Consider the following 27,514-nt stretch of genomic DNA (forward strand, 5'->3'; position numbering starts at 1 on the left):
ACTCATTTGCCCCAAACATAACATATTCAGGACAAAAACTTAATTGCTTTTCAATATTACTTTCGTACCTTGTTGCAAACAGGATGCAATTGAGTTAGAAAGGACGCTTGTATCTTTGTAGTGACTGGGTGTATTGATACACCATCCAAAGTGTAATTAATAACTTCACTACGATCAAAGGGCTATTCAGTGCCCATTTTTCAGTGCCTATCTACCAATAGGTGCCCTTCTTTGCGAGACATTGGAGAACCTCCCAGGTCTTTGTAGTTAAATCTGTGCTTGAAATTCACTGCTCGACTGAGGGACCTTACAGATCATTTGTATGTGTGGGGTACAGAGATGAGGTATCATTCAAAAATCATGTTAAACACTATTATTGCAACTACCCATGCAACTTACTATGTGACTAAGGGCTTGAATACTCATTGACTAAAGACATTGCAGCTTTTTCTTTTTTAATCATTTGTAAACATTTCGAAAAAATATAATATTGCACATAATTCCACTTTGACATTAAAATCTAAATTTAAACCATTTTAAATTCAGGCTGTAACACAACAAAATGTGGAAAAAGTCAAGGGGTTTGAATCATTTCTGAAGGCAGTGTATATTTGTCGTTATGCACCATCCCCACCAGGCTGTAACCTTGGACAAGGACTCTCCCCTGGACACACACACACACACACTCGTGCGCGCACACACACACACACACACACCTTTAGGTGCCCGTGCACAGATGAGGAAACAACTCTCAGCGGGACCGGAGACTACAGGATGGAACAACACGCGCTGGCGGGTGGGTGGGTCCGTGAGATTGATGCTCGTGTGAAAAAGGTCCAGCAAATATCGTGCAACTCAGGTTTATTCATGCATCTGCCTCCCACCATGGTCGCTCAGCTGGGGCGCGCTGTAAATCCAGCTCCCGCCAAAACAAACTTCACATGGGGTCTTTCATCAAGTTGTCCTTTCATTTTTTCCAATTAACCTGATTCTATAAGATAAGTTATAGGCATTGATATTAACTGTAACAAGACATGGAGGTTCTAGCGTTTTCATTGTTCTGGGTAGACCTAACTGTCCAGTGATCTTGTTTTTCTTCTTCAATCATTATTCAGGACAGTTCCTGTGATGTCCGTCGCGGCGGGAGCACGTGTAGCGTTTCTCTCCTTGCAGGCGGACATGGCATGGCCTCACAGAGCGAAGCCGACATTATTCAGTCAAACTGTTGGCCAACTTTGCCGACGCAAAATTGCGAGGAGCCAAGTCCAGAATAAAGTGTCTGTTGTTCATTCTGATTTGTAAATAGGCTACCTCCACGCGTTCTAACAGTGAAATAACTTCCAGGCGTGTATCTTAACCATCAGACATTTACATGAGAAAGTTGACAATGGCTGAACAGTCGGGGAACCCTTAACAAGGGACCCATTTACAGTGAACAGGGTGAGAGAGAGAGAGAGAGAGAGAGAGAGAGAGAGAGACAGAGAGAGAGAGAGAGAGAGAAAGGGTGAGAGAGAGAGAGAAGAGAGAGAGAGAGAGAGAGAAAGGGTGGGAGGAGAAGCTGGGAGGAGAGTTGAATTAATGAATTAAAATGTCCTGAGTCCAGTTGAGTGACTGAATACTTTTTCATTTATAAGGAGAGACAAGTGAAAACTTGAGAGAAGAGGACAATTCAACTTCTACATGAACCCGCGAACCATCACACTTCGAGATGCAACGGGGGACATTGCAACTATTTTATTACATAATAACTCTGTAACGTTCAACCGGAACCGGTACCGACTGACACTTCAGTCTTAGAGAAACCATTGATTTGTCTTTGGTAAATTCGGGATTAGATTCGTAGGCTACAGAAACTTGTTGATTTTAACGGTTGGTAAAAATGGTTTTATTGTCAGGCATATTAGAATTATAATGGCAATATCTCAAACCACAATCAGGATGGAAATCTGTAGACAATGAAAGTTGGGTGTCTCGTGCTCATGCGTGTGAGAGAACTGTCAACAAGTGCGCATTCCTCCAATCCATGACGTCGCACTGAGTAAAAAGTCAACAAATAGGCAAATTGGTCATAACATACATTTTGTAAATGTGTTTTGGGGGATACAAACACTTTTAAAAGTCTCAAAATTGCATTCAACAATTGCAACAAAAGGTAAGTGATGACACACACATTCTAATTCATGTGCCTACATTCAGTTTGCTTTCATTAGCTTACTAGATCATCAACAATGGTTTGATTATTGTTATCTTACAGAATACGTATAAGTTGTTAGCAGCAAAGCTAATTGGGGATTGTTCACCTGAGAGACGGCAGGGAGTTACATCGATCTGGTGGAGTATAAAAAGGCCCGAGCTTGATTAAAAGTTACACCTATTAAGTTACAAAAGAGAACAGGATGAGAACACTATTTAGCTTAGTACGTAAAGAGGACATGGGCAGAGAGCACAGGTGCCCCCCACACACAGAGAACAGGATGAGAACGCTATTTAGCTTAGTACGTAAAAGGGGACATGGGCAGAGAGCACAGGTGCCCCCCACACACAGAGAACAGGATGAGAATGCTATTTGGCTTAGTACGCAAAAAGGACATGGGCAGAGAGCACAGGTGCCCCCCACACACAGAGAACAGGATGAGAATGCTATTTGGCTTAGTACGCAAAAAGGACATGGGCAGAGAGCACAGGTGCCCCCCACACACAGAGAACAGGATGAGAATGCTATTTGGCTTAGTACGCAAAAAGGACATGGGCAGAGAGCACAGGTGCCCCCACACACAGAGAACAGGATGAGAATGCTATTTGGCTTAGTACGCAAAAAGGACATGGGCAGAGAGCACAGGTGCCCCCACACACAGAGAACAGGATGAGAATGCTATTTGGCTTAGTACGCAAAAAGGACATGGGCAGAGAGCACAGGTGCCCCCCACACACAGAGAACAGGATGAGAATGCTATTTGGCTTATCAGTGCTTTTACGGTACTGGTTGGTGCCCACTGTGCGTGTGGCACTTATAAGTGGAGCTGGAGTTTGTGGACACCTGTATGTGACTAAAATGACCGTTTAGATTAGAGATGCTGGAATCATGTTTCCCCCCCCCATCACACCTTGTAAAATAATATTGGGACATCATCTCAAGGGAAGTTTTCTTGTGACCGTTATTACGTTTTCAACATACTCTGCATTTTCAATCAATAAAAATGTAAGTATTTAGTAACAGTACTTGATTAGAATTGTATAATTTTGATTTAATTGTCACATTGATTATTCATTCTCTTCCGGTTTCACTTTATATGAAGTACAAATTATAAAGGCTATAAAATTGCAAAAGGCTTCATAAGCACTACATAAATGCTACACATATCATCTATAAGCACATGTCAAACTCTATAAATGGTGTATAAAGGGTGACATAACCATTCCCACTCTAGGCTGAATTGCCAAAGACATAAGGCATTATGCATGTTTATACACCCTTTATAGAGTATGACATAAACTTATAGATGATTTGTGAAGCATTTATGTAGTGTTTACGAAGCCTTTATGTCCACTGTAAAAAAAAATCCTGTTGTTTTTTGTTAACTTACTGGCACCTGTAACTTACTGTAAAAATAAGTACAGTATGTTACCGTAAATGTACTTTTACGGTCTCTTTGGAAATGACGGTAACGTACAGTACCTTCATTACGGTAATGTGCTGCAACTAAGCTCCCATAAAAACATATAAACGTATTTTTACAGTGAATGCTGTATAAGCGCTTGATAATCTGTACTTTGTTTAAATCAAAAGGCATTTTATTGGTCACACACACATGGTTAGCAGATGTTAATGCGAGTGTAGTGAAATGCTTGTGCTTCTAGTTCCGACAATGCAGCAATATCTAACATCTAATCTAACAATTTACCGAACATGTAATCTAACAACTACCCAATACACAAAAATCGAAGTAAAGGAATACAAATATATACATATAAATATATGGGTGAGCAACGACAGAGCGGCATAGACAAGATGCAATAGATGGTATAAAATACAGTATAAACATATGAGATGAGTAATGCAACATATGTAAACATTATTAAAGTAGCCAATGATTTCAAGTTTAAAGTGGGACCTCAGTTCGTCTCGGTCTAAAACTGCAGAAGAATGAAGGCATAAAAACACGTTGCTGTAGACTGTATTCGTGTTGATAAGGGTTCTAACTCACACCTGTAGGAAGGCAACCTGACCCGGGACACATTGAGGACGATCACCATGGATACTGGGAGGGTGCCGACAAAATGACCTCTGGCACCAACTCTGGCACTATAACATCAATCTCCTCTCTGGCACAATGATTAGGGTTTAAATTGGACATTCCAGAACACTCCCTGGCTGCGGTTTACAAGTCAAGTCTACAATGTGTAAAATGGACCCTAAAAACCTCAAAATTGAAGTTGGGATGCATTAAACGAGTTAGATACTGTTAAGCTGTTTTGTTTTCTCCCTCTGTGGTTGCTCTTGTTGTTGAAAGGCTGGCAAGGGTCTACTAAAACGATTCAATGTATCTCGAATGTAGGGAACACACAGCGTGTGTAAGTAGTGAGGCCTAGGTGGCCTAGCGGTTAAGAGCTAGTAACCGAAAGGTTGCTGGTTCGAATCCCCCAGCCGACTAGGTGAACAATCTGTCAATCCGACCTTGAGCAAGGCACTTAACGCTCTGGATAAGAGCGCCTGCTAAAACGTAAATGTCAAATGTCCCTGAGTTACCCCGTACAGGTACAGTGTGCAAGATGGGCTTGCTTCTCAAGTGTCAATTTGTGGGTAGTTTGAGTACCAGGAACACAAATAGTTTGGTTAATGAAGAAGTTGTGCCAGTGCTTGGTTGCAGAGGCTGTGTGGGGATTGGTACACCTTATACTGTTCATGTGTAATATACAAGACTTGATTGTTGCTTGAATCTGTCCGTTAGAGGGGTGGTTGAGTGAATATGTAGGGTACACGAGACTCTCAAACTCATTCACATCACCCCAACTGGAGCACAGGGCAGCAGCAAAGTTTCTCCACTTCACACCTGGCTGGGTACATCAATGTTGATTCATTTTGGTTGAAAAGTCGTTTTTCTGTTTGCAGGGTCCTTTTAGTGTTGTGGGGCAATTTTTGGAGTGTTTTCATGGGTAGCTCGGAGGTGGTTGGAGTGTTGTGCAGGGGTTGTGCAGGGGAATTGGAAGGGTGCACACAGAGAGACAGGAAGGAGTACGGTGGATCACACTGCTCAGGAATACTAATGAGTATCTTTTGTCATCAATCTGTCTCTATATACCCTCTCTCTCTCTCTCTCGCTCTGTCTCTCTCTCTCTCTCTCTCTCTGTCTCTCTCTCTCTCTCTCTCTCTCTCTCTCTCTCTCTCTCTCTCTCGCTCTGTCTCTCTCTCTCTCTCTCTCTCTCTCTCTCTCTCTCTCTCTCTCTCTGTCTCTCTCTCTCTCTCTCTGTCTCTCTCTCTCTCTCTCTCTCTGTCTCTCTCTCTCTCTCTCTCGCTCTGTCTCTCTCTCTCTCTCTCTCTCTCTCTCTCTCTCTCTGTCTCTCTCTCTCTCTGTCTCTCTCTCTCTCTCTCTCTCTCTCTGTCTCTCTCTCTCTCTCTCTCTGTCTCTCTCTCTCTCTCTCTCTCTCGCTCTGTCTCTCTCTCTCTCTCTCTCTCTCTCTCTCTCTCTGTCTCTCTCTCTCTCTCTCTCTCTCTCTCTCTCTCTCTCTCTCTCTCTCTCCTCTTAATCCAAGTCCTCTTTCCCCTTCTCTGCCCCCTCACACACTTGAACACATACTCACATAGGATCACTCGGTCACACAAGCCAATGCGCGCTCACACACACACACTTTCTCCCTCTCTCTCACTCAGTCGTATTTTTCAATGGTGGCTTTTGTCCCTTTCATCTCTCTAAACAAAGAATTCTTGTGCACACAGGACAGAGTGAGAGAGAGATGGCGAGAGGGAGAAAGGGAGGGAAGGGAAGGGAAAGGGGGACACCTAGTCAGTTGTACAACTGAATGCATTCAACTGAAATGTGTCTTCCGCATTTAACCCAACCCCTCTTAATCACCACACGAAATCCGGATTGGACTTGACATGACATTTTAAGGCAGGATGGTAACAAACCTATGTAAATTGAGTCAACAAATCTTTTGTTACAGTGCATACTTTGATTCAAAAGGAGAGAGAATATAGCGGAGAGGAAGACACAGAAGTGTTAAAAGGAATACTAAACGAAGGGAAAATAATAATAATAATAATAGTAAGTGTTGTTTGGGAAAGATCAACATTGATATATTGAGACGGCCGTGTTGTGTATGTCGCTGTACATGTGAATGTGTGTTTACTGTATGTGTGGGCGAGGCCTCAATAGGGTTCAGAGGGCAGCTGTGAATGTACTCGGCCTATCACACTCGCCTATCCGAAGCCCCGCCTCCTCAACCCCCCGCCCCCATTTAGTATTCTGAGCACAGAAATCTACACAGATCCCTATTCATACTCACAGTGTGAGCTTCAGCACCAGAGAGATGAAGGGAGAGAGGGAGGAAGGGGGGAGGAAAGAGGGGGAGAGAGAATAGAGTAAGCGAGTGGGGACACAGAGAGAAAGGTCAGAAAGTAGAGAGCGTATCAGATCGCCTAGTTCTCTGCCTTTTGTTTTAGTTGGTTATTTTTTTATTGGTCTGGAAAGCAGAGGCAGGCAGAGACAAAAGGACCATTTAGCCAAGGAGAGAGAGGGAGAGAGGGAGAGAGAGAGAGATAGAGAGAGAGAGAGGGGGAGAGAGAGATGGAGAGATAGATAGAGAGAGCGAGATAGAGAGATAGATAGAGAGATAGAGAGAGATAGAGAGAGAGATGGAGAAATAAAGATATATATAGAGATAGATAGAGAGATAGAGAGTTAGAGAGCGAGATAGAGAAAGTCCAGATGAGGATACAGAACAAAGTCTAGAAGGATGCTCGGGCCAAAGTCACACACAAACAGCAAGTCTCCATATCCCCAAGGAGAAAAAGAGGCATCTTGGCCCTGATAGAGAGCAAACAGAGGGTAGTGCGTACGTCCCAGTACATCACTGGGGCCAAGCTTCCTGCTACCCAGGACCTCTGTACCAGACTGTGTCAGGAAGGCCCTAAAAATGGTCAAAGACTCCAGCTCCTTAACAGCTTCTACCCCCAAGACATAAGAGTTCTGAACAATGAATCAAATGGCTACCTGGACTATTTGGATTTTTTATACTTCTGCTTTTAGCTGTTTATTATCTATGCATAGTCACTTTACCCTACATATTACCTCAATTACCTGGACTAACCTGTACCCCGCACATTGACTCGGTACCGGGCCTCCCTGTATATAGCCTCGCTACTGTTATTTTATTATGTTACTTTTTTAACTTTAGTATATTTAGTAAATATTTTCTTAACTCTTATGTTCTTAAAGCTGCGTTGTTGGTTAAGGGCTTGTAAGTAAGTCATTTCACTGTGAAGTCTACACCCGTTGTATTCATCACGTGACAAATAACATTTCTTTTGATTTGGACAGGCTCTTTTCTCCTGCTGTACTGCGTCCACAAACCACACCGCGTAATTCTCTGACACAGATAAGCATTTATTGGACGGTGAAAATGAGATCATGTTGGAGCTGCACATGGTAGTAGACAGGGGCAGTATGGGGCTAATCATCAACGTGGTGAGGACATAGTTTGAACTCTAAGTGTAAAGCAGTACCACTATGTGTAAGGCAGTAAGACGATTGAAACGTTCATTTTTATTTCATTAGGGAAAAAGGGATAATGAAAGAGAAGTAGATTGTGTCAGGGATCAAAGCCCATTCATACATGGTTGATCCAGACCAGTGGAGGCTGCAGAGGGGAGGACGGCTCACAATAATGTCTGGAATGGAGTAAATGGAATGGCATCAAACACAGGGAAACCATCTGGAAACCAGGTGGAAACCATGTGGAAACCATGTGGAAACCATGTGGAAACCAGGTGGAAACCATGTGGAAACCATGTGGAAACCAGGTGGAAACTATATGGAAACCATGTGGAAACCATGTGGAAACCAGGTGGAAACCATGTGGAAACCATGTGGAAACCATGTGGAAACCAGGTGGAAACCATGTGGAAACCATGTGGAAACCATATGGAAACCATGTGGAAACCATGTGGAAACCAGGTGGAAACCATGTGGAAACCATGTGGAAACCAGGTGGAAACCATGTGGAAACCATGTGGAAACCATGTGGAAACCAGGTGGAAACCATGTGGAAACCATGTGTTTGATGTATTTGATACCATTCCACCGATTCCGCTCCAACCATTACCACGAGCCCGTCCCCAATTAAGTTGCCACCATCCTCCTGTGCTCCAGATACTAGGCTACATGTGGCTTTTCTGTTCCTGGTTTCGGAAGGGGAATACGTAAGCCTTGTTTGGTCCCTCTTGATCCAGCCAGCGTGATACGCTGCAGACACATCTGAGCGCCTTAGCATTATAGAGGGGCTTTTAAAAGGAAAAGACAGCTGTGACTTTGCACTGAAAGGGGGCTTTTACTTTGAAAAGGCAGCTGCTGCTCTGTCTGAAAAGAAAAGGATGAAGAGAGAGAGAGTGACAGAGAGTTTGGAGCACATTGACAGCCACAGGCCTGCATCTGTCCACTTGAAAAAGTGTGTCCCATTTATAATGTCCCTCTCTTTCTATCCCTTTCTTCATGTCTTCCTCCCCCCACACCCCGAATGTTCCACTCCTGTCACCTCTTCCATTCCTCCCGTTAACAACCTCTCTCTTCCTTTCCTCTTCTCTCCTTTCTCACAAAATCTTTTGAACTTGTTTTTCATCAACTTTGACTTTGCACAATATTTATCTCTTCCTCTCCCTCTTCACCCCTCCTTCTCCCCACCCCTCACTCCTCTCCCTCTTCACCCCTCCTTCTCCCCACCCCTCACTCCTCTCCCTCTTCACCCCTCCTTCTCCCCACCCCTCACTCCTCTCCCTCTTCATCTTTCTCCAGTTTCACTCCTCTTTCTCTTCATCTCTCTCCCGTTTTACTCATCTCCCTCCTCCCTCCTCTCCCCCCACACCCCTCTCCCTCCTCACCCCTCTCCCTCCTCACCCCTCACCCTCACTCCTCTCCCTCTCACCTCTCTCCCTCTTCAGCTCTCTCCCTCACTCTAATTTCCACTGTCAAGTCCTTTCCCATTTATCAATTCTATCCCCCTTCACCCCCTACCTCACTCCTCCATCATCAACTCCCCCTCCCACCCTCCCTCCCTTCTTCCCCTGATAAAGCTGCAGCCATGACGTCGGCCACTCCCCCCTCCTCGCGCGGCTCCTCCCCCCAGAAGGTGTGTCACTCCATGACACAGACGGAGGTTCTGAAGCCGCTGCTGGGGGCAGGGGGGGCGGAAGGGGTGGGGGTGGCAACTGTGGCAGGGGGGGCAGCGACGGCAGGGGGGGCAGCGACGGCAGGGGGGGCAGCGACGGCAGCGGGGGCAGCAACGGCAGGGGGGGCAGCAACGGCAGGGGGGGCAGCGACGGCGGTCTGCGCACTCCGACGGAGACGGCGCGTTCTCTCCAAGGACGGGCACAGCAACGTGCACATCGAGCATGTGAGCGGGCGTGGGGCGATGTACCTGCGTGACATCTGGACAACCTTCCTGGACATGCAGTGGCGCTACAAGCTCTTCCTGTTCTCGGCCACCTTCGCCGGGACCTGGTTCCTGTTCGGGGTTCTGTGGTACCTGGTGGCGCTGGTGCATGGAGACCTGCTAGGTGAGGATGGAGGAAGGGGAGAGAGAGGGAGAGGAAGAGAGGGATGGGGGGGGAGAAGGTAGGAGGTTAGGGGTTCTGTGGTACCTGGTGGCGCTGGTGCATGGAGACCTGCTAGGTGAGGATGGAGGAAGGGGAGAGAGAGGGAGAGGGAGAGAGGGATGGGGGGGAGAAGGTGGGAGGGGAGGGGTTCTGTGGTACCTGGTGGCGCTGGTGCATGGAGACCTGCTAGGTGAGGATGGAGGAAGGGGAGAGAGAGGGAGAGGAAGAGAGGGATGGGGGGGGAGAAGGTAGGAGGTTAGGGGTTCTGTGGTACCTGGTGGCGCTGGTGCATGGAGACCTGCTAGGTGAGGATGGAGGAAGGGGAGAGAGAGGGAGAGGGAGAGAGGGATGGGGGGGAGAAGGTGGGAGGGGAGGGGTTCTGTGGTACCTGGTGGCGCTGGTGCATGGAGACCTGCTAGGTGAGGATGGAGGAAGAGGAGAGAGAGGGAGAGAGGGATGGGGGGAGAGAAGGTGGGAGGGGAGGGGTTCTGTGGTACCTGGTGGCACTGCTATGTGAGGATGGAGGGAAGGGAAAGAGAGGGAGAGACAGAATTCTAAGGCATTTGAGAACAATAATACCTCAAAATACCAATACAATCAGTTGTACCTCCCCTATAATCTTTGTACCTTTTGCTTTCCATATCAATCTCACAACCTTGCCTCCCTGTGCCTCCCTTCTCCACCCCTCCCTCCAGAGTTTGACCCTCCGTCCAACCACACCCCGTGTGTGATGCAGGTGCAGACTCTGACGGGGGCGTTCCTCTTCTCACTGGAGTCGCAGACCACAATTGGCTACGGTTTCCGTTGCATCACAGAGGAATGTCCCGCCGCCATCATCCTCCTCATCCTCCAGCTGGTCATCACCATGGTGCTTGAGATCTTCATCACTGGAACCTTCCTCGCCAAGGTACCTCACCCTTCCCCTGGGCAGAACGATAAGATGTTCACTTTACCATACATCACATTCATTGATAAAGTAAACCACCACTAAACAGTATGGATATACAGTATTTCACTGAAAAATCTGGATCTACACATCACGTCAAATTTTCAGTGCCATAATATGTGACTGACCACCTGGATTCGGTCTTATGTAGCAAAATGTGAAAAGGTGTTTTTTACATTGGATAAAAGTAGAGACTCTGAGCTACAAAATGGTATATCATACATGGCATTTAAGGAACAATGGGAAAGCAATTATTCTTTGAAAGTTGATCAACTTGTAAATTCACTTTTGAGAAAATCGCCTTTGAATATTTTGGTGTCAAGTGAAGAGCTCTTCGTTGTCTACACCCATTCAGCATCGTTCACACCCTCTTAAGCTTTAGCTCCACCCATCTTGTTTCGCTCTCGAAGCGCACACTTGACGCTCTGGCCGATGATTTGTTTACCTCTGGATAACATGAAAACAGCCTAACCAGCTCTGCTGGCAACAATTTCATTACGCTTTTTTGCAGTCTTTTACTGACACCGGCCATATTCAACGAGTGTTGTACAGTACACATGTCACGTAACGTCAGCTAATGAGCCAGCCAGCTAACGTTAGCTAGTTAAAACAACAATGAACAAAGTGCCAGCAATACCTAACATTAGGCTCTAACTACAAAAGCAAACAGCTCTGGGAAATGAATAATAACGTCCTCTAGGGAGCAGTTAACGTTAGCTAGCTAACAGTAGACTTTAGCTTAAGACATATAGCTAGCTGGGTAAACAATGAACCTAGCTAGGTAAACAACGTTTAAGATCACACACATCGCATAACGTTCGCTAACGAGCCAGCCAGCTAACGTTAGCTAGATAAGCAACAATTAACAAAGTGGCAACAACTGCTCTGGGAAACAAATAATAACATCAGCTAGGGAGCTAACAGTTAGCTAACAGTACACTTTAGCTTGAAACGAAACCACTTTGTCAAAATTAGAAACATATAATATCTGAAAACGTAGCTACTAGCTAACACTAGACTATCTTACTTGTATACATGATTTCAAAACTTAATCCTCCAGAAAATGGAGAGCAACACTTATGCAGCTCCACTACATAGTACATTTTTAAAAAGGCGTGTTCGACAGGATTACCAACACAGACTGACGAGCTCAAATAAACAGAAGCCCTCTATATGGCAGACCAATCCTCTCTCCTATCTTGGCATGTCCAGCCCGCTCATTATCTCAGCCAATCCTGGCTAGTGGGAAGGTTGCTCACTTTTTTGTGGCTTAACCAACAAGGCTCGTAATTTAACAATTGTATTTGTATTTAGAGATGGCATACAAGTTTGTTATGAAAGTTCACATGTTCGAGAAAGCATTTCTGCAAAAAAAACGCATTTTGATTAAAAAAAAAGAAGATTTATATTCAAATGGCTCTGCTGTGAAGTCGTGACTAGTTTCCTAAATCGGGTCACATGTGCACTGCATCCATCCATAGTCAATACATACATCAGTGTTTACTATCCAGCTCCCCCCCCCTCTCTCTTTCTCCCCCTCTCTCTTGCTCTCCACCCCTCTCTCTCTCCCCCCCTCTCTCTCTCTCTCTCTCCCCCTATCCCCATTTCTCTCTCCCCCTTTCTCCCCCCTCTATCTCTCTTCCCCTCTCTCTCTCTCTCTCTCTCCCCCTCTCCCCCCTCTCTCTCCCCCGCTCCCTTTCTCCTCTTCCCTCTTATCATTCTAACCCTCTATAACATGAATTATCTGCTGCCCTCTCTATCTCTCACTCAGGGTCAGAGTTATCTATATGTGTGTCTGTGTGTGTGTGTTTCTGTGTGCGTGTTGGGGGCGGAGGTTAAGATCATAGGAAGTTCATGCCCTGTGTGTATTGATAAGGAGACTTACAGCAGGCTGTGCAGCACAATAATATTTACTCAAACTGGATATGTTCCAGAGAGCATTGTGGGTAGTGGAGTTCATCATGCTACACTGTGTGGCTCTGACACACTCTTCCCCATTGTCCCCAGGTGGCGCGGCCCAAGAAGAGAGGAGAGACAGTGAAGTTCAGTCAGTACGCTGTGGTGTCCAATCACGAGGGCCGACCCTGCCTCATGATCCGTGTGGCTAACATGCGCAAGAGCCTGCTGCTGGGCTGCTCGGTAGAGACACAGTGTGTGTGTGTGTGTGTGTGTGTGTGTGTGTCTCTGTGTGTCTGTCTGTCTGTGAGAATGACGCAGTTGTCATTTTCCATCGACGCTCCTCTTTTCAGAATCCTTACACATGTCCCCTAATCAAATGACTCAATTTGGCTCCTAGGTGACGGGGAAGTTGCTCCAGACGTCCCAGACCAAGGAGGGGGAGACGATGCGTCTGGACCAGAGGAACGTTCCCTTCCAGGTGGACACGTCCAGCGACAGCCCCTTCCTCATCCTCCCCCTCACCTTCTACCACATCATAGACGACAGCAGCCCGCTCAGAGCCTGGGCTGCCAAGGGTAGGAATGATTACATACAGTAGCTTAATGTTCACATTTTCAGTTATTTGTGTTGTGTGTTCTCCTTCAATTGGTCCTATTTCATGACCTAAAACTTGAAGGTTACCAGTTCCATAGGCAGGTATAGTGTAGTTACGGTCCAGTGTTCTTGTCCTATTGGTCCAATTTGATATTACTGTAAGTGACCTAAGACATGGAAGTAAAATAGACAGGCAGGTTCAGTGTTCTGCTGTAGTAGTGGTGTAGTGAACTACAGTACCTTACAGTCTGTGTAAAGGAGGTGAAGTTGTTGCTATAGTTGACCATGTCCCATGTCTTAATCACCAGTAGGACGAGAGGGCCAGCCGGGTTGTGGGAACGGAAAGCCATCCGTGTGGAGAGAAAGAGAAGGGTGAATTTAGGAGATTAAAGGTCACTGCTGTGATGGATAGAGGGCATTTGGAACAGAGCCAGGACAGTAGAGGGATGGGGGGGGGAGGGGGAGTGTAGGGCGGATGGTAGGGAACATCATTCTAGTGATTTGTACACTGCAAATTGACCACAATTATGCCAAAAAAGTGATTGTATTTGAAAATAACCTTTTTGTGTTTGCGTATGTGCGTGCATACTGTATATGTGAATGCATATACAGCAAATCGGCCAGTGTCGATTCAGAAGTTAAAATCACTCTGTAAGAGTGTAATTAGAACTCAGCGGTGTAAAAGAACCCCCAGTGTTGATGTTAATAGTCAGAGTTATTGTTTTACACTGTGGAGAGTAAAACAGTCCAATCAAAACCACACCCATCATTATCAGATTTCCCAGAATGCACTACTGTGTTTTTGCATGTACATTGACTGATTGAATGATGTTATGCTTCACAAAGATAACATGTATTTTTCTAAACTAATTCAATTAGTTAATTAGATTTATTGCACCTGTTATTGAAATGGCTGTTCCAGTTTAAATGGTTTAGGTAGTCTCCTTTATCAATTTCCATTATCCCGACAGTCTTTCTGAATGAGGGTTGAGGGTGAATAAAGATTCCAACTGTTGGATATCCTAGCTCTGTCTGGATTCCTGTAGGAATTACACATTCATCACTTTGCAAGCCAGCATAATGTGACTTGCAGGCCTGATGTGGCCTGTAAACCAGGAGTTTCCTAACACCACTGTGCTAGGGTAAAACTAAGCAATCAAAGCAAGGCCTTATGATATATGTAAGTACTATATATTGCCAAAGTTGCATTTTAATTATAACATTCGCCTTGGAACTTACTAGGTGAAACCCACAGGCCTTAAAAAAAGGAAATAATTCACCAACCATGTCTGTGTCACTAACAAATACAGTCATGGGTGGTAAACTCGACAATTCACTCAAAAAGAAAAGACACCCTGGGAAAAATGCAAATGAGACTTTACACCATGCACCATTTAATTATAGTCCACTTCAGTGTAGAGTGAAATACCTATTAGTTCACTCCATTGTAGTCACATTTTTGGGGTCTGGGCGATGACACCGGGAGAGGGGTCTCTCTCTCTCCATCTCTGTGTGTATGTCAGTGGAATGTGTGTGAGTGGGTGCCAGGGTTTCTCATTAAAAGACAATGGGGTACAGTCTGATACAGTGAGGGGTGCTGACACACAGCTGGGGGATCCTCTTACAGGAGGGCAGGCCTCTCATCACCACTAACCACAGAGCTATTACTGACCCATACTGATCCCTGATCTACCTCTCTACTCCTTTACTGCTCTCTCTCTCTCCTCTCTCTCTCTCTCTCTCCCTCTATCTCTCTCTCTCTCTCTCTCCTCTCTCTCTCATCTCTCTCTCTCTCTCCTCTCTCTCTCTCTCTCCTCTCTCTCTCTCCTCCCTCTCTCTCTCTCTCTCTCTCTCTCCTCTCTCTCTCTCTCTCCTCTCTCTCTCCTCTCTCTCTCTCTCTCTCTCTCTCCTCTCTCTCTCTCTCTCTCGCCTCTCTCTCTCTCCCCTCTCTCTCTCTCCTCTCTCTCTCTCTCTTTCCTCTCTCTCTCTCTCTTTCCTCTCTCTCTCTCTCTCTCTCTCTCTCTCTCTCCTCTCTCTCCTCTCTCTCTCTCTCTCTCTCTCTCGCCTCTCTCTCTCTCTCTCTCTCTCCCCTCTCTGTCTCTCTCTCTCTCTCTCCTCTCTCTCTCTCTCAAACTACTAACAGTACATAATGCTACGACAATAGCCCCTGCATTATCTATGAATCTGTCTTCTAATCTGGCCTCCTCTCAAGGCAGCTCTCAAATTCTCATGATGCATTTCTGTGGAAATATCTGCAGCTCTTTGGGGGCACACGGACGGGGGGGAGTTGGGGATTTTGCCAAATACGGTGGGACACTGTCAGGAGTTTCAGTAAGGGGTTACAATGAGTGCACTAACGTGAATCCCCTCAGTACACTGTAGTTTTTAACAGGAGTGAGAAGAGAGGAGCAGAGAGGTTGTAAAGGCTGTTCAGAAGAGCACAGTCAGAACTGCTCAAACCAGTAGTCAAGAACAACATTAGAGACTGAATAGACTAGACAGTCTACCATATCATGCATTATGTGTGCTTGTCTGTGTGCATATTGTGTGATATTTGTGCGTGAGCGTTTGTATGTGTGTGCGTGTGTTATGAAGTGAGAGCAGTCCTGGGTCCAGGTTAGAGTTAAGGACTGTTTTCACAGATGACATAGACTGACCAGGTGAATTCCAGGTGAAAGCTATGATCCCTTATTGATGTCACTTGTTAAGTCCACTTCAATCAGTGTAGATGAAGGGGAGGAGACGGGTAAAAGAAGGATTTTAAGCCCTGAGACAATTGAGACATGGAAGGTGCAAATTTTTTTAAATTAAATGTATTTGAGTGTTTACCAGCATTTGTAACTTGAGTCGGATAATTATCTCTACAAAACAGTTAATCTCATAAAAACATACAAATACTTGCTTGATATGTGTTTTCCAGTTTCTTGAAATACTTTGCAAATGCAAGTTATTTCTATGTGAAAACTGAAATGGTCTATTCATTCTTTTTAGTAGACACAGTAGTGAGTGCATATATTTTCATTCTTTTTTGTACTGATCCCCCGTGGGAATTGAACCCACAACCCTGGTGTTCCAAGCACAATGCTCTACCAACTGAGCCACATCATCACAAACCACTTGATGTCTCAATGTACTCAGTTACTGTATTGAACATTGTTTTTCTTCATGGTGATGGAAAGTCTACAGGTTCTAACCTAGATGACCAGCCTATATACAATACAGTAATGCACGTTTTCATTAAGTGGTTTGTAAGGATGGTAAATGAAAACTGCACAGAAAGTGGTTGTTTTCCATGTTATTTCATCAAGACAAATATTCATTTGATGTGGATGTTTTGGGTCTTTGCCCATAACTTTGCAACTTTTGATGTAAATGTTTGAGGACAGGGTTTTGTTCTTTCTGGATTCAGGGATGTTAGGAGCCAATATACACAGGCAGTTAGGAAAGCTAAGGCTAGCTTTTTCAAGCAGAAATGTTCATCCTGTAGCACAAACTCCAAAAAGTTCTGGGAAACTGTCCATGGAGAATAAGAGCACCTCCTCCCAGCTGGCCACTGCACTGAGGCTAGGAAACACTGTCACAACGGATAAATCCACAATAATTGAGAGTTTCAATAAGCATTTCTCTACGGCTGGCCATGCTTTCCACCGGGCTAACCCTACCCTGGTCAACAGCCCTCCACCACCCCCGACAGCAACTCGCCCAAGCCTCCCCATTTCTCCTTCACCCAAATCCAGATAGCTGATGTTCTGAAAGAGCTGCAAAATCTGGACCCCTACAAATCAGCCAGGCTAGACAATCTGGACCCTCTCTTTCTAAAATGATCTGCCGAAATTGTTGCAACCCCTATTACTAGCCTGTTCAACCTCTCTTTCGTATCGTCTGAGAATCCAAAGATTGGAAAGCTGCCGCGGTCATCCCCCTCTTCAAAGGGGGAGACTAACTAGATCCAAACTGCTACAGACCTATATCTATCCTGCCCTGCCTTTCTAAGGTCTTCGAAAGCCAAGTTAACAATCAGCTATGCAATCTGGTTTCAGAGCTGGTCATGGGTACACCTCAGCCATGCTCAAGGTCCTAAATTATATAACAGCCATCGATAAGAGACATTACTGTGCAGCCGTATTCATCGACCTGGCCAAGGCTTTTGACTCTGTCAATTACCACATTCTTATCGGCAGACTTGACAGCCTTGGTTTCTCAAATGATTGCCTTGCCTGGTTTACCAACTACGTCTCTGATAGAGTTCAGTGTGTCAAATCGAAGGGCCTGTTGTCCGGACCTCTGGCAGTCTCTGTGGGGGTACCACAGGGTTCAATTCCCGGGCCGACCCTTTTCTCTGTATACATCAATGATGTTGCTCTTGCTGCTGGTGATTCTTTGATCCACCTCTAAGCGACGACACCATTATGTATACCTCTGGCCCTTCGTTAGACACTGTGTTAACTAACCTCCAGACGAGCTTCAATGCCATTCAACTCTCCTTCCTTGGCCTCGAACTGCTCTTAAATGCAAGTAAAACTAAATGCATGCTATTCAACCGATCGCTGCCCACACCTGCCCACCCGTCCAGCATCGCTACTCTGGACTGTTAAGACTTAGAATATGTGGACAACTACAAATACCTAGGTGTCTGTTTAGACTGTAAACTCTCCTTCCAGACTCACATTAAGCATCTCCAATCCGAAATTACATCTAGAATTGGCTTCCTATTTCGCAACAAAGCATCCTTCAATCATGCTGCCAAACATACCCTCGTAAAACTGACCATCCTACCAATCCTCAACTTTGGCAATATAATTTACAAAATAGCCTCCAATACTCTACTCAACAAATTGGATGCAGTCTATCACCGTGCCATCTGTTTTGTCACCAAAGCGACCTGTACACTCTCGTTGGCTGGCCCTCGCTTCATACTCGCCGCCAAACCCACTGGCTCCCGGTCATCTACAAGTCCCTGCTAGGTAAAGCCCCACCTTATCTCAGCTCACTGGTCACCATAGCAGCACCCAACCGTAGCACTCGCTCCAGCAGGTACATCTCACTGGTCACCCCCAAAGCCAATTCTTACTTTGGCTGCCTTTCCTTACAGTTCTCTGCTACCACTGACTGGAACGAACTGCAAAAATCACTGAAGCTGGAGACCAGGTATCTCCCTCACTAGCTTTAAGCACCAGCTGTCAGAGCAGCTTACAGATCACTGCACCTGTACATAGCCCATCTGTAAATAGCCCATCCAACTACCTCATCTCCATACTGTATGTATTTATCTTGCTCCTTTGCACCCCAGTATCTCTACTTGCACATTAATCTTCTGCACATATACCATTCCAGTGTTTAATTGCTATATTGTAATTACTTACTCCACCATGGCCTGTTTATTGCCTTTACCTCCCTTATCCTACCTCAGTTGCACACACTGTATATAGACTTTTTCTACTGTATTATTGACTGTATGTTTGTTTATTCCATCTGTGTTGTTGTATGTGTCGAACTGCTTTGCTTTATCTTTGCCAGGTCGCAGTTGTAAATGAGAACTTGTTCTCAACTTGCCTACCTGGTTAAATAAAATCAAATAAAAAAAAATCCATTAGAATGATGATTGCAGAGAAAGCAACAGGGCAACAACGCTTACAATTCCAACTATTGAATCCTGCAAGATATTGTTCTTAATTATACAACTACCTTTTTTGTTGTTGCCAAAACAGAGCTGAAATGGTTTTATTGGGCAGCTAATACATCCTGTAAAGGCCCAGTGCACTACTTTGTGAACAAATATATATGTTTGAAAATAATATTTTTGCTATAATTTATTTTTTAAATTCAGATTTTTAAGAGGGTGCAGCACCCTCAGCACCCCTACTTCCTGCGGATATGGGATCGTGTATGTGTGCCATTCTGAGTGTGAATGGAACACGTTCGACACCTTGTAGAGTCCATGTCCTGACATATTGAGGCTGTTCTGAGGGAAAAAGGGGGTGTAACTCAAGGCAGCAGCGACTCCTCCTGGGGTCAGGCAAAATGAAGGCAGTTGTGCAGCCTATATAGGCCTTTGTGGTGCAGCTATTTGTGCGTACAGTAAGTGTGTGGGGTGTGTTTTGTGTTTGCGAGAGAGTCCATGTATGTGGTAAAAGGCTGGATTTAGTGGCGAAATCGGTCTATGTTGGAAAGTAAAGATGATCATTTTATTGCTATTATCCCATTCTTGCTTTTAGTGATAATGGATATATATCTGTTTCATCCTGTCTGTGCTTGGAAGTGACCGTGGAATTTAGAATAAATCTGTTTTGTGATCTGGATTCAGTAGAGAAATCAGACGGTATCTTTAGAAATAGCCTTTTATTGATATATCCAAATGTTTTTTTTTATGGATCTCTAGTGCTAAATTTGTATCTTTCATTCACTCTACCTGTGTTCTAGGAGGGGGATGGACGGATCCGGATCTGGCAGACTTTGAGCTGCTGGTGATCATGAGTGCCACGGTGGAGCCCACCTCCGCCACCTGCCAGGTGCGCACCTCCTACCTGCCTGATGAGATCCTGTGGGGGTATGAGTTCCCCCCCGTGGTCTCCCTGTCCCCGTCTGGGAAGTATGTGGCGGACTTCACCTTCTTCGACAAGGTGGACAAAACGAAAACCCCGCCCCTCTTCAAACAGGCCCCCCCCCCAAGCCCGGCCATGCACTCGTCCCGCAGCAGCAGAGGGGGCGCAGAGGAAGGGGCGGACCCAGAGAAGATGAAACTAGAGGAGAGCTATCGAGGGGAGGAGAGGGGGAGGGGCAGGGGGAGGGGCAGGGGGAGGGGGAGAGACAGTAGCCCCCTCAGTGTCCGTATCAGTAATGTATAGAGAGAGAGGATGGAGGGAGAGAGAGATAGAGAGAGAGAGAGAGAGAGAGAGATAGAGAGAGAGAGAGAGAGAGAGAGAGAGAGAGAGAGAGAGCATGAATGAGATGGAATGAGAGAGTTACGAGAAAGGAGAAAGGAGAGGAGACTGTATGGAGATTGAAAAATTATCAAGTGAGAATAAAAAGTTGAAGGAATGAGAGATGAGCTGCTCCTCTGTTGGGAAATGTGAACACACGCTCCTTTTTTGGACTTTATGCGTTTGTATCGCCCCTTGTAAGGATTCAAAGGAACAAAATGCACCCCATTTGTGTCTACTGTCCTGTAATCAAAGATGGAACAAGAAAGCTTTTTCAACTTAATTTATCTGTATTTTTTATAAGAAGACTTTGTGTGACTGGAAAGGTCAAGGTTGACTGGTTTACCAGGACAAAACATGGTTCACGAGGACATAATCAAAGGAACCATGCAGTGGAGGCTGCTGAGGGGAGGACGGCTCATAATAATGTCTGGAACAGAGTAAATGGATTGGCATCAAACACATGGAAACCATTCGATAACATTCCACTTATTCCACTCCAACCATTACCACAAGCCCATCCTCCCCAATTAAGGTACCACCATCCTCCTGTGCATTCATTGTACTGTTACTGTTTTTAACACAGAAAGGTACTCTGTCTGCAGAACATGAGAGTGGAAATACTGGATCATTTAATTTTTTAATTTTTTTTTTAAGGATTTTGATTGAATATATGATATCGTATATATCTGTCCCTAACGATGCGATATCCAGCAGTACTTATTCATCTGAGTATATGCTTAATAGGGTTGGGGTCCATTCCATTTAAATTCCGGTAAATTCAGAAAGTAAACCAAATTCCAATTCCAAATGTTCATTGTCACTCATTGAAAAGCACCGAAGAGAAATGAAATTGGAATTGGAATTTCAGTGTACTTCCTGAATTGACTAGAATTGACATGTAATTCATTCCAACCCTGATGTTTAGTGTTTCTGTTATTTTTTTATTTTTTTTTCACTGGAAAATATGTATGTTAACAATACTAAAAGCACTTTAACTTGATGGTGTTTGTGTACACAAGCATATTTATATGTTTCAGTCAATGTGCGTGCGAGACTGCATGTATGTGTGTTTTAACATATGCATGTTCATATGCATGTACTTGTTATTCCTCCTGTACTTCAATACCTGATCACTCCTGTGGTCATTCTAAAACGTGCCACTAAACTGTGCCTTTTGATGTGCCAGTGTCTGTGCAGTCGAGCATCAGATTTCAATATCATATGGTGTGGTTAGCTGATATGTTAAACACCTATCCACCCGTTGTGAGATCTGGCAGGCGTCTGCAATGAAGTCAGGCAAGAATGCTACCATTGCCTGTGATTGGTTATAATGTGTTGGCCAGGCCAGGTCCCATCTGTAATACTGCAACCTCATCACCCTAACAGATAATATACTATGAAGTGTTGCCCAGACCAGGTCCCATCTGTAATACTGGAACAGATAATATACAATGAAATGTCTGTTTTTAATAAAAGTGCAGATTTACAACAGCTCTGTATTGGCCCATCTCTGTCAAACGAAACCGCCACACCTGTGTCGGTTTCCGTGAAACCAGCACTGAAGGAAACATGCACTAAAGATATACCACATGGTTTTTGTTGCTGTACACTTGCACAATGCACTCTTAATCCCAGAGTGCCGCAGGTAGGGGAGAACTGGGACGAAAGTAAAAATGGTAGTTTTTTCCCCATAGAGAACGATGGAGCTAGAGCTCTCAACGTTTTAGCATGAGAGCTACTCATTTTATTCTAGCTTTCAAATAGGCAGTCGCCTCTTCTCTTCTCCCCTGCAACTCTTCCCTGTGTCCTTAGTGTACAAGAGAAAGTAGTGCACTATGTTTTCTGTCAATATACCTGGTAAATAATGGTTAATAAACAACTCTAATGGGGGTCCTGTAAAATCTGTGATTTCTTTCCCAAATTTAGTTTCCACAGTAGTAGTTCTCCTGGTTTTAGAATATATATTTTTTTCACTCTCAAAAATACAATTGTTCATAGAGAAACAACGGAATTGGATGTTCTGAGTCCAAGTCAATGCTTAAATCACACCAGAAGAGACATTTTTTAGGCCTGTAAGAAAACTAAAACATTTGGAGTGTAATTCCCATCTGGGTCGTTAATTGCGCCATCTAGTGTGCCATTTAGTGTGCCATCTAGTGTGCCATATAGTGTGCCATCTAGTGTGCCATCTAGTGTGCCATCTAGTGTGCCATCTAGTGTGCCATCTAATGTGCAGGTCTTGATATGGTTTTGTACTGCTGCTGCTCATTTAAAGGCAAAGTTTGCTACTAACAAATAATATATACAAATGATATGCTTACTTCTGCCAGGTAAGCAGGCTTTGCAGTTAAAGTTTAATTGAGAAGGTTTTGGGGAAAGTATTTCTGTCAGCCCACAAGATGGTTATCACATTACAGTGGCAATTTTACAATGTCAATCTTGGTTGGGCAAACAACCCATTTTAGATGCATGTCAGCGAAGCCACTACACAACTCTAAACAATACATGAAATGCACTATAACTGTGACAAACGGTGCCCACAAACGTTTAGGGTCTACATCAAGCTGTCCAGAGAGTGGAGCTTATGGCTGACATGCTTTAAAAAAATGGTTTCTGTTGACACCTTGGTGATTTGTGTAACTGGGTTAAGAACATCATTCTCCTTCAATAATAATGAACGTCGACATGAGTTTTGACTTTGAACCATACACAAACATTATTACATTCATGTTCAGTAAATTCACAATGTTTCTTCTTATATAATTAACACTTAGCTCTAAGTATAAGCAAGTGCACGCAAACGAGCTGCGATGAGGTGGAGAGCGACAGAAATGCAGATGTTAGTTCAGATAAATTCAGCAATTCGGCCTCAACATTATTATTCTTTAAGTCACCACAGAGCGAGAGAGCGACCAGCGGTTAGCCTACCATTTTAAATATTTCATTAGGTCTATGTGGTCTAAAAAGGTAGAACAATACAATCACGAGGATCAACTTTTATAGACAATAAACAGACGCACTGACAGCGCATTGAGCAACAAAAACAACAACCCTCGCAATATGGACTGTAATTACATGGGTCTAACACTACACTTTTTGTTGAACAATATATATGACGATAAGCTGTTAAGAGGCAAGCCGTAATTTCGATTAAGACATGAGCAAGCTGAGACGGATGTAGGCACATAAGCAGACAATGAAAGCTCTTACAATGGGGGCACGTAAGTAGACTATTAAAGCTGTTAAAACATTCTAAGATGAGATTTCTCTAAAACAGGCAATAGGCTACATGTGCCCCACCAAGTCAGAACAGTAGGCTAAGTTCTAAGGGAGAAAGGGACCACATTCTCAGGATGAGAAACATGGGCTACTAACAGCTTACTACACAACATACACTTAGTATTACTTTCTTAGCTACAGTATACATATCTCCCTGGCATATTACATCATTTATGCAGCAGCATACTAGACATATTTATGGACTCGCCATTGTTGTGATGTGCTCACTTGAACAGGAATTTGGCACGGCAGTCCTTCTCGTGGGCAAACTTCTCAATTACTTTGTCATCAAAGTCTGGCATTCTCTGTATGAAGTCATGCTGGATTGACAGAATGGACAATGCATTTAACCTTTTCTGGCCCACGGTGGAAACGTTTCTCTCTGACTCTGCGGTTGTCATCGGAGTGGTTTGATTTTAAGAAGAGAGACCGTATCAGATAAGTGATCCTGCAGGTTGTTCTTGTAGAGTGATTTCAATAAAGAAAGTGCTGTCTTTCTTTGCAGCTCAGGATGCCGGTAGAGAGTGGACAGCTCTGTTTTCCACTTCTCCTGGTTGCCCACAGGCCATAGCCTGGTAGCACATTGGAGGTCTGCGGTGGGAAAATAAGGTACATAAGTCGGGAAAAATGAGATGTCCATCAACTTTGCTGCAATTAAGTGGTCCCTTCCTGAAAACCTTTGTTGCACATGAGCAGCGAGCCTCCTTCATCACGGGTGCAGTGTTAGGTTTTCTCCACCTTGGTTCAGTGGCATCCCTAATGGCCATTGCATCACTAATAGCCAGTGCATCCCTAATGGCCATTGCATCACTAATAGCCAGTGCATCCCTAATGGCCATTGCATCACTAATAGCCAGTGCATCACTAATAGCCATTGCATCACTAATAGCCAGTGCATCACTAATAGCCATTGCATCACTAATAGCCAGTGCATCCCTAATGGCCATTGCATCACTAATAGCCAGTGCATCCCTAATGGCCATTGCATCACTAATAGCCAGTGCATCACTAATAGCCATTGCATCACTAATAGCCAGTGCATCCCTAATGGCCATTGCATCACTAATAGCCAGTGCATCCATAATGGCCATTGCATCACTAATAGCCAGTGCATCCATAATGGCCATTGCATCACTAATAGCCAGTGCATCCCTAATGGCCATTGCATCACTAATAGCCAGTGCATCACTAATAGCCAGTGCATCCATAATGGCCATTGCATCACTAATATCCAGTGCATCACTAATGGCCATTGCATCACTAATAGCCAGTGCATCCATAATGGCCATTGCATCACTAATAGCCAGTGCATCACTAATGGCCATTGCATCACTAATATCCAGTGCATCACTAATAGCCAGTGCATCACTAATGGCCATTGCATCACTAATAGCCAGTGCATCACTAATAGCCAGTGCATCACTAATGGCCATTGCATCACTAATAGCCAGTGCATCCCTAATGGCCATTGCATCACTAATAGCCAGTGCATCACTAATAGCCAGTGCATCACTAATAGCCAGTGCATCACTAATAGCCAGTGCATCACTAATAGCCAGTGCATCCATAATGGCCATTGCATCACTAATAGCCAGTGCATCCCTAATGGCCATTGCATCACTAATAGCCAGTGCATCCCTAATGGCCATTGCATCACTAATAGCCAGTGCATCACTAATAGCCAGTGCATCACTAATAGCCAGTGCATCACTAATGGCCAGTGCATTAGTTTGCTCGCAAATGTTTTAATGTTCACCTTGAAGTTGCTGATTGCTCCAGCGATTCCTGCTGCATCAATGGTTAGTTTCTGCATTATGTTGTACAAAACATCCACCTCTGGCATGACCAAGGAAAAGAACTCGAGCAGTTGCAGAAATGTGGGATCCTTGAGTTTCATGGACAAGGTCATAAGCCTCGCTTACATACAATCCAAAAGTTTGTTTTGGATCGTGCTTGATGTACACTTAAAATTTGGTTGGTCGTCATAATGCCTTTGTACCCTGTAATCTCCTTCACGCATGGTTTAAAAAAACACCTGAAAATGCCTGGGTTCAAGGAGTCGGCCAACTCCTTATGGCCCTGCAGTGCTGTCTCAAATAGTGATTGGCCACTGCCACACAATTTAATGTGTGCTATTATTGTGTCAAGCACGTACCTATTCTCCTCCATTTGTTGGTTGTGAAGGTCGATGGCTCGTCTATACGCCTAGCCGAGCCAGTAATCCCAGTTTAACAGCGTTGTCTATAAGTGACGCACAATTCTCATGTTTTGAGACACTTTCAGACAGATGTTTTAAATCCTTAAATCCAGACTTGGACCACACACCCTCTCCACTGAATAGCAGGCAGGGGAAGCAAAATAGTGATTGGCCACTGCTTCCTATCAAAACAATCGTTGTTGAATTTGCGATTTCCGACTTGTTGTGTAATGTGTATGTCCAATGACCGATTAGCACCGAGACGTTTTATCCCTAATTTTTCTTCAAATGACAAGAATTGAAAAAGATTTGCCAGTAGATTGTTGACTTGATTAGTCCAATCAAAGCTACTGTAGATATAACGTGATTTGACTTAATTTTATCTGTGGCCAATGACCTTGAACCTTCTTGAACGGCAATTTCTAATGTGACTCTACAGAGCAAATTTGAAAGTGTTAATTTAACACCAGGCATGTTCATTTTAACACTTGTCCAGTGTTTATATAGGTCCACTCTCAGTGTTAATTTAACACTTTTTGTAGTGGTAATATTGAAACAGTCTCTGAGTGTCAAGATACAACACTTCAGGTGTTGATAAAATTACCCACGGGAGTGTTTTTTCAACACTCATTCAGTGTTTATATTGGGCCACTCAGTGTTAACACTTTTGGTAGTGTTCATATTGAAACACTTGGGAGTGTTTTTTCAACACCCTCAGTATTAAGAAGCAACACATTTCTCAACTCTAGAGAATGCATCCTATATGACACCAGGAAGTGCTTAATGTTCACACTAGGAATTTTGTTGTGTCTGGTTCTCTCATACTCATAAATCAAGCCTGCAAGTTGTAGGTGACTTAAACAGGAGCAATACAGGATTCCTTACAAGAGTAGAAACTCTGCTTTGTTTCATTTATTTAGGCCAAAGTGAAACAGTGCATCACATGCCTATTAAAATGAAAAATGTGCATCACAGGCACGTTCAATTAAATCACTGCATCACAGGTACATCAGAATGAAAACAGTGCGTCACATACAGTTGAAGTCAAAGTTTACATACACCTTAGCCAAATACATTTAAACTCAGTTTTTCACAATTCCTGACATTTAATCCAAGTAAAACTTCCCTGTCTTAGGTCAGTTAGGATCACCACTTTATTTAAAGAATGTGAAATGTCAGAATGATAGTAGAGAGAATAATTTATTTCAGCTTTTATTTCTTTCATCACATTCCCAGTGGGTCAGAAGTTTACATACACTCAATTAGTATTTGGTAGCATTGCCTTTACATTGTTTAACTTGGGTCAAATGTTTCTGTTAGCCTTCCACAAGCTTCCCACAATAATTTGGTGAATTTTGTCCCATTCCTCCTGACAGAGCTGGTGTAACTGAGTCAGGTTTTCTAGGCCTTCTTGCTCGCACACACTTTTTCAGTTCTCCCACAAATTTTCTATAGGATTCAGGTCAGGGCTTTGTGATGGCCACTCCAATACCTTGACTTTGTTGTCCTTAAGCCATTTTGCCACAACTTTGGAAGTATGCTTGGGGTCATTGTCCATTTGGAAGACCCATTTGCAACCAAGGTTTAACTTCTTGACTGATGTCTTGAGATATTGTTTCAATGTATCCACATGATTTTCCTCCCTCATGATGCTATCTATTTTGTGAAGTGCACCAGTCTCTCCTGCAGCAAAGCATCCCCACAACTGATGTTGCCACCCCCGTGCTTCACGGGTGGGACGGTGTTCTTCGGCTTGCAACCCTCCCCCTTTTCCTCTCCATACATAACAATGGTCATTATGGCCAAACAGTTCTATTTTGTTTCATCAGTCCAAAGGATATTTCTCCAAAAAGGAAGATCTTTGTCCC

At 44.2% G+C, this 27,514-nt stretch overlaps 1 protein-coding gene across 2 annotated transcripts; it reads left to right on the forward strand.

The window, feature by feature from the left end:
* The first annotated feature begins 1,653 nt into the window (after positions 1 to 1,653).
* Positions 1,654 to 21,661, forward strand: LOC110532934 (ATP-sensitive inward rectifier potassium channel 10). 2 transcript variants are annotated; one of them, XM_090183607.1, is made up of 6 exons: positions 1,654 to 2,152; positions 9,009 to 9,769; positions 10,504 to 10,715; positions 12,762 to 12,893; positions 13,051 to 13,228; positions 19,668 to 21,661. In XM_090183607.1, the coding sequence occupies exons 2-6, from the start codon at positions 9,295 to 9,297 to the stop codon at positions 20,090 to 20,092; spliced, it is 1,422 nt and encodes a 473-aa protein (XP_090039733.1). In that variant the 5' UTR covers positions 1,654 to 2,152; positions 9,009 to 9,294; the 3' UTR covers positions 20,093 to 21,661. The 2 variants fall into 2 exon arrangements, with proteins under 2 accessions (XP_090039733.1, XP_090039734.1); XM_090183608.1 differs by having other exon boundaries at positions 1,996 to 2,152; positions 9,155 to 9,769.
* The last annotated feature ends 5,853 nt before the right edge of the window (positions 21,662 to 27,514 follow it).

The sequence above is a fragment of the Oncorhynchus mykiss genome, chromosome 9 (assembly GCF_057628025.1).
Source record: "Oncorhynchus mykiss isolate SJ-2025 chromosome 9, ASM5762802v1, whole genome shotgun sequence".
NCBI lineage: Eukaryota > Metazoa > Chordata > Actinopteri > Salmoniformes > Salmonidae > Oncorhynchus > Oncorhynchus mykiss.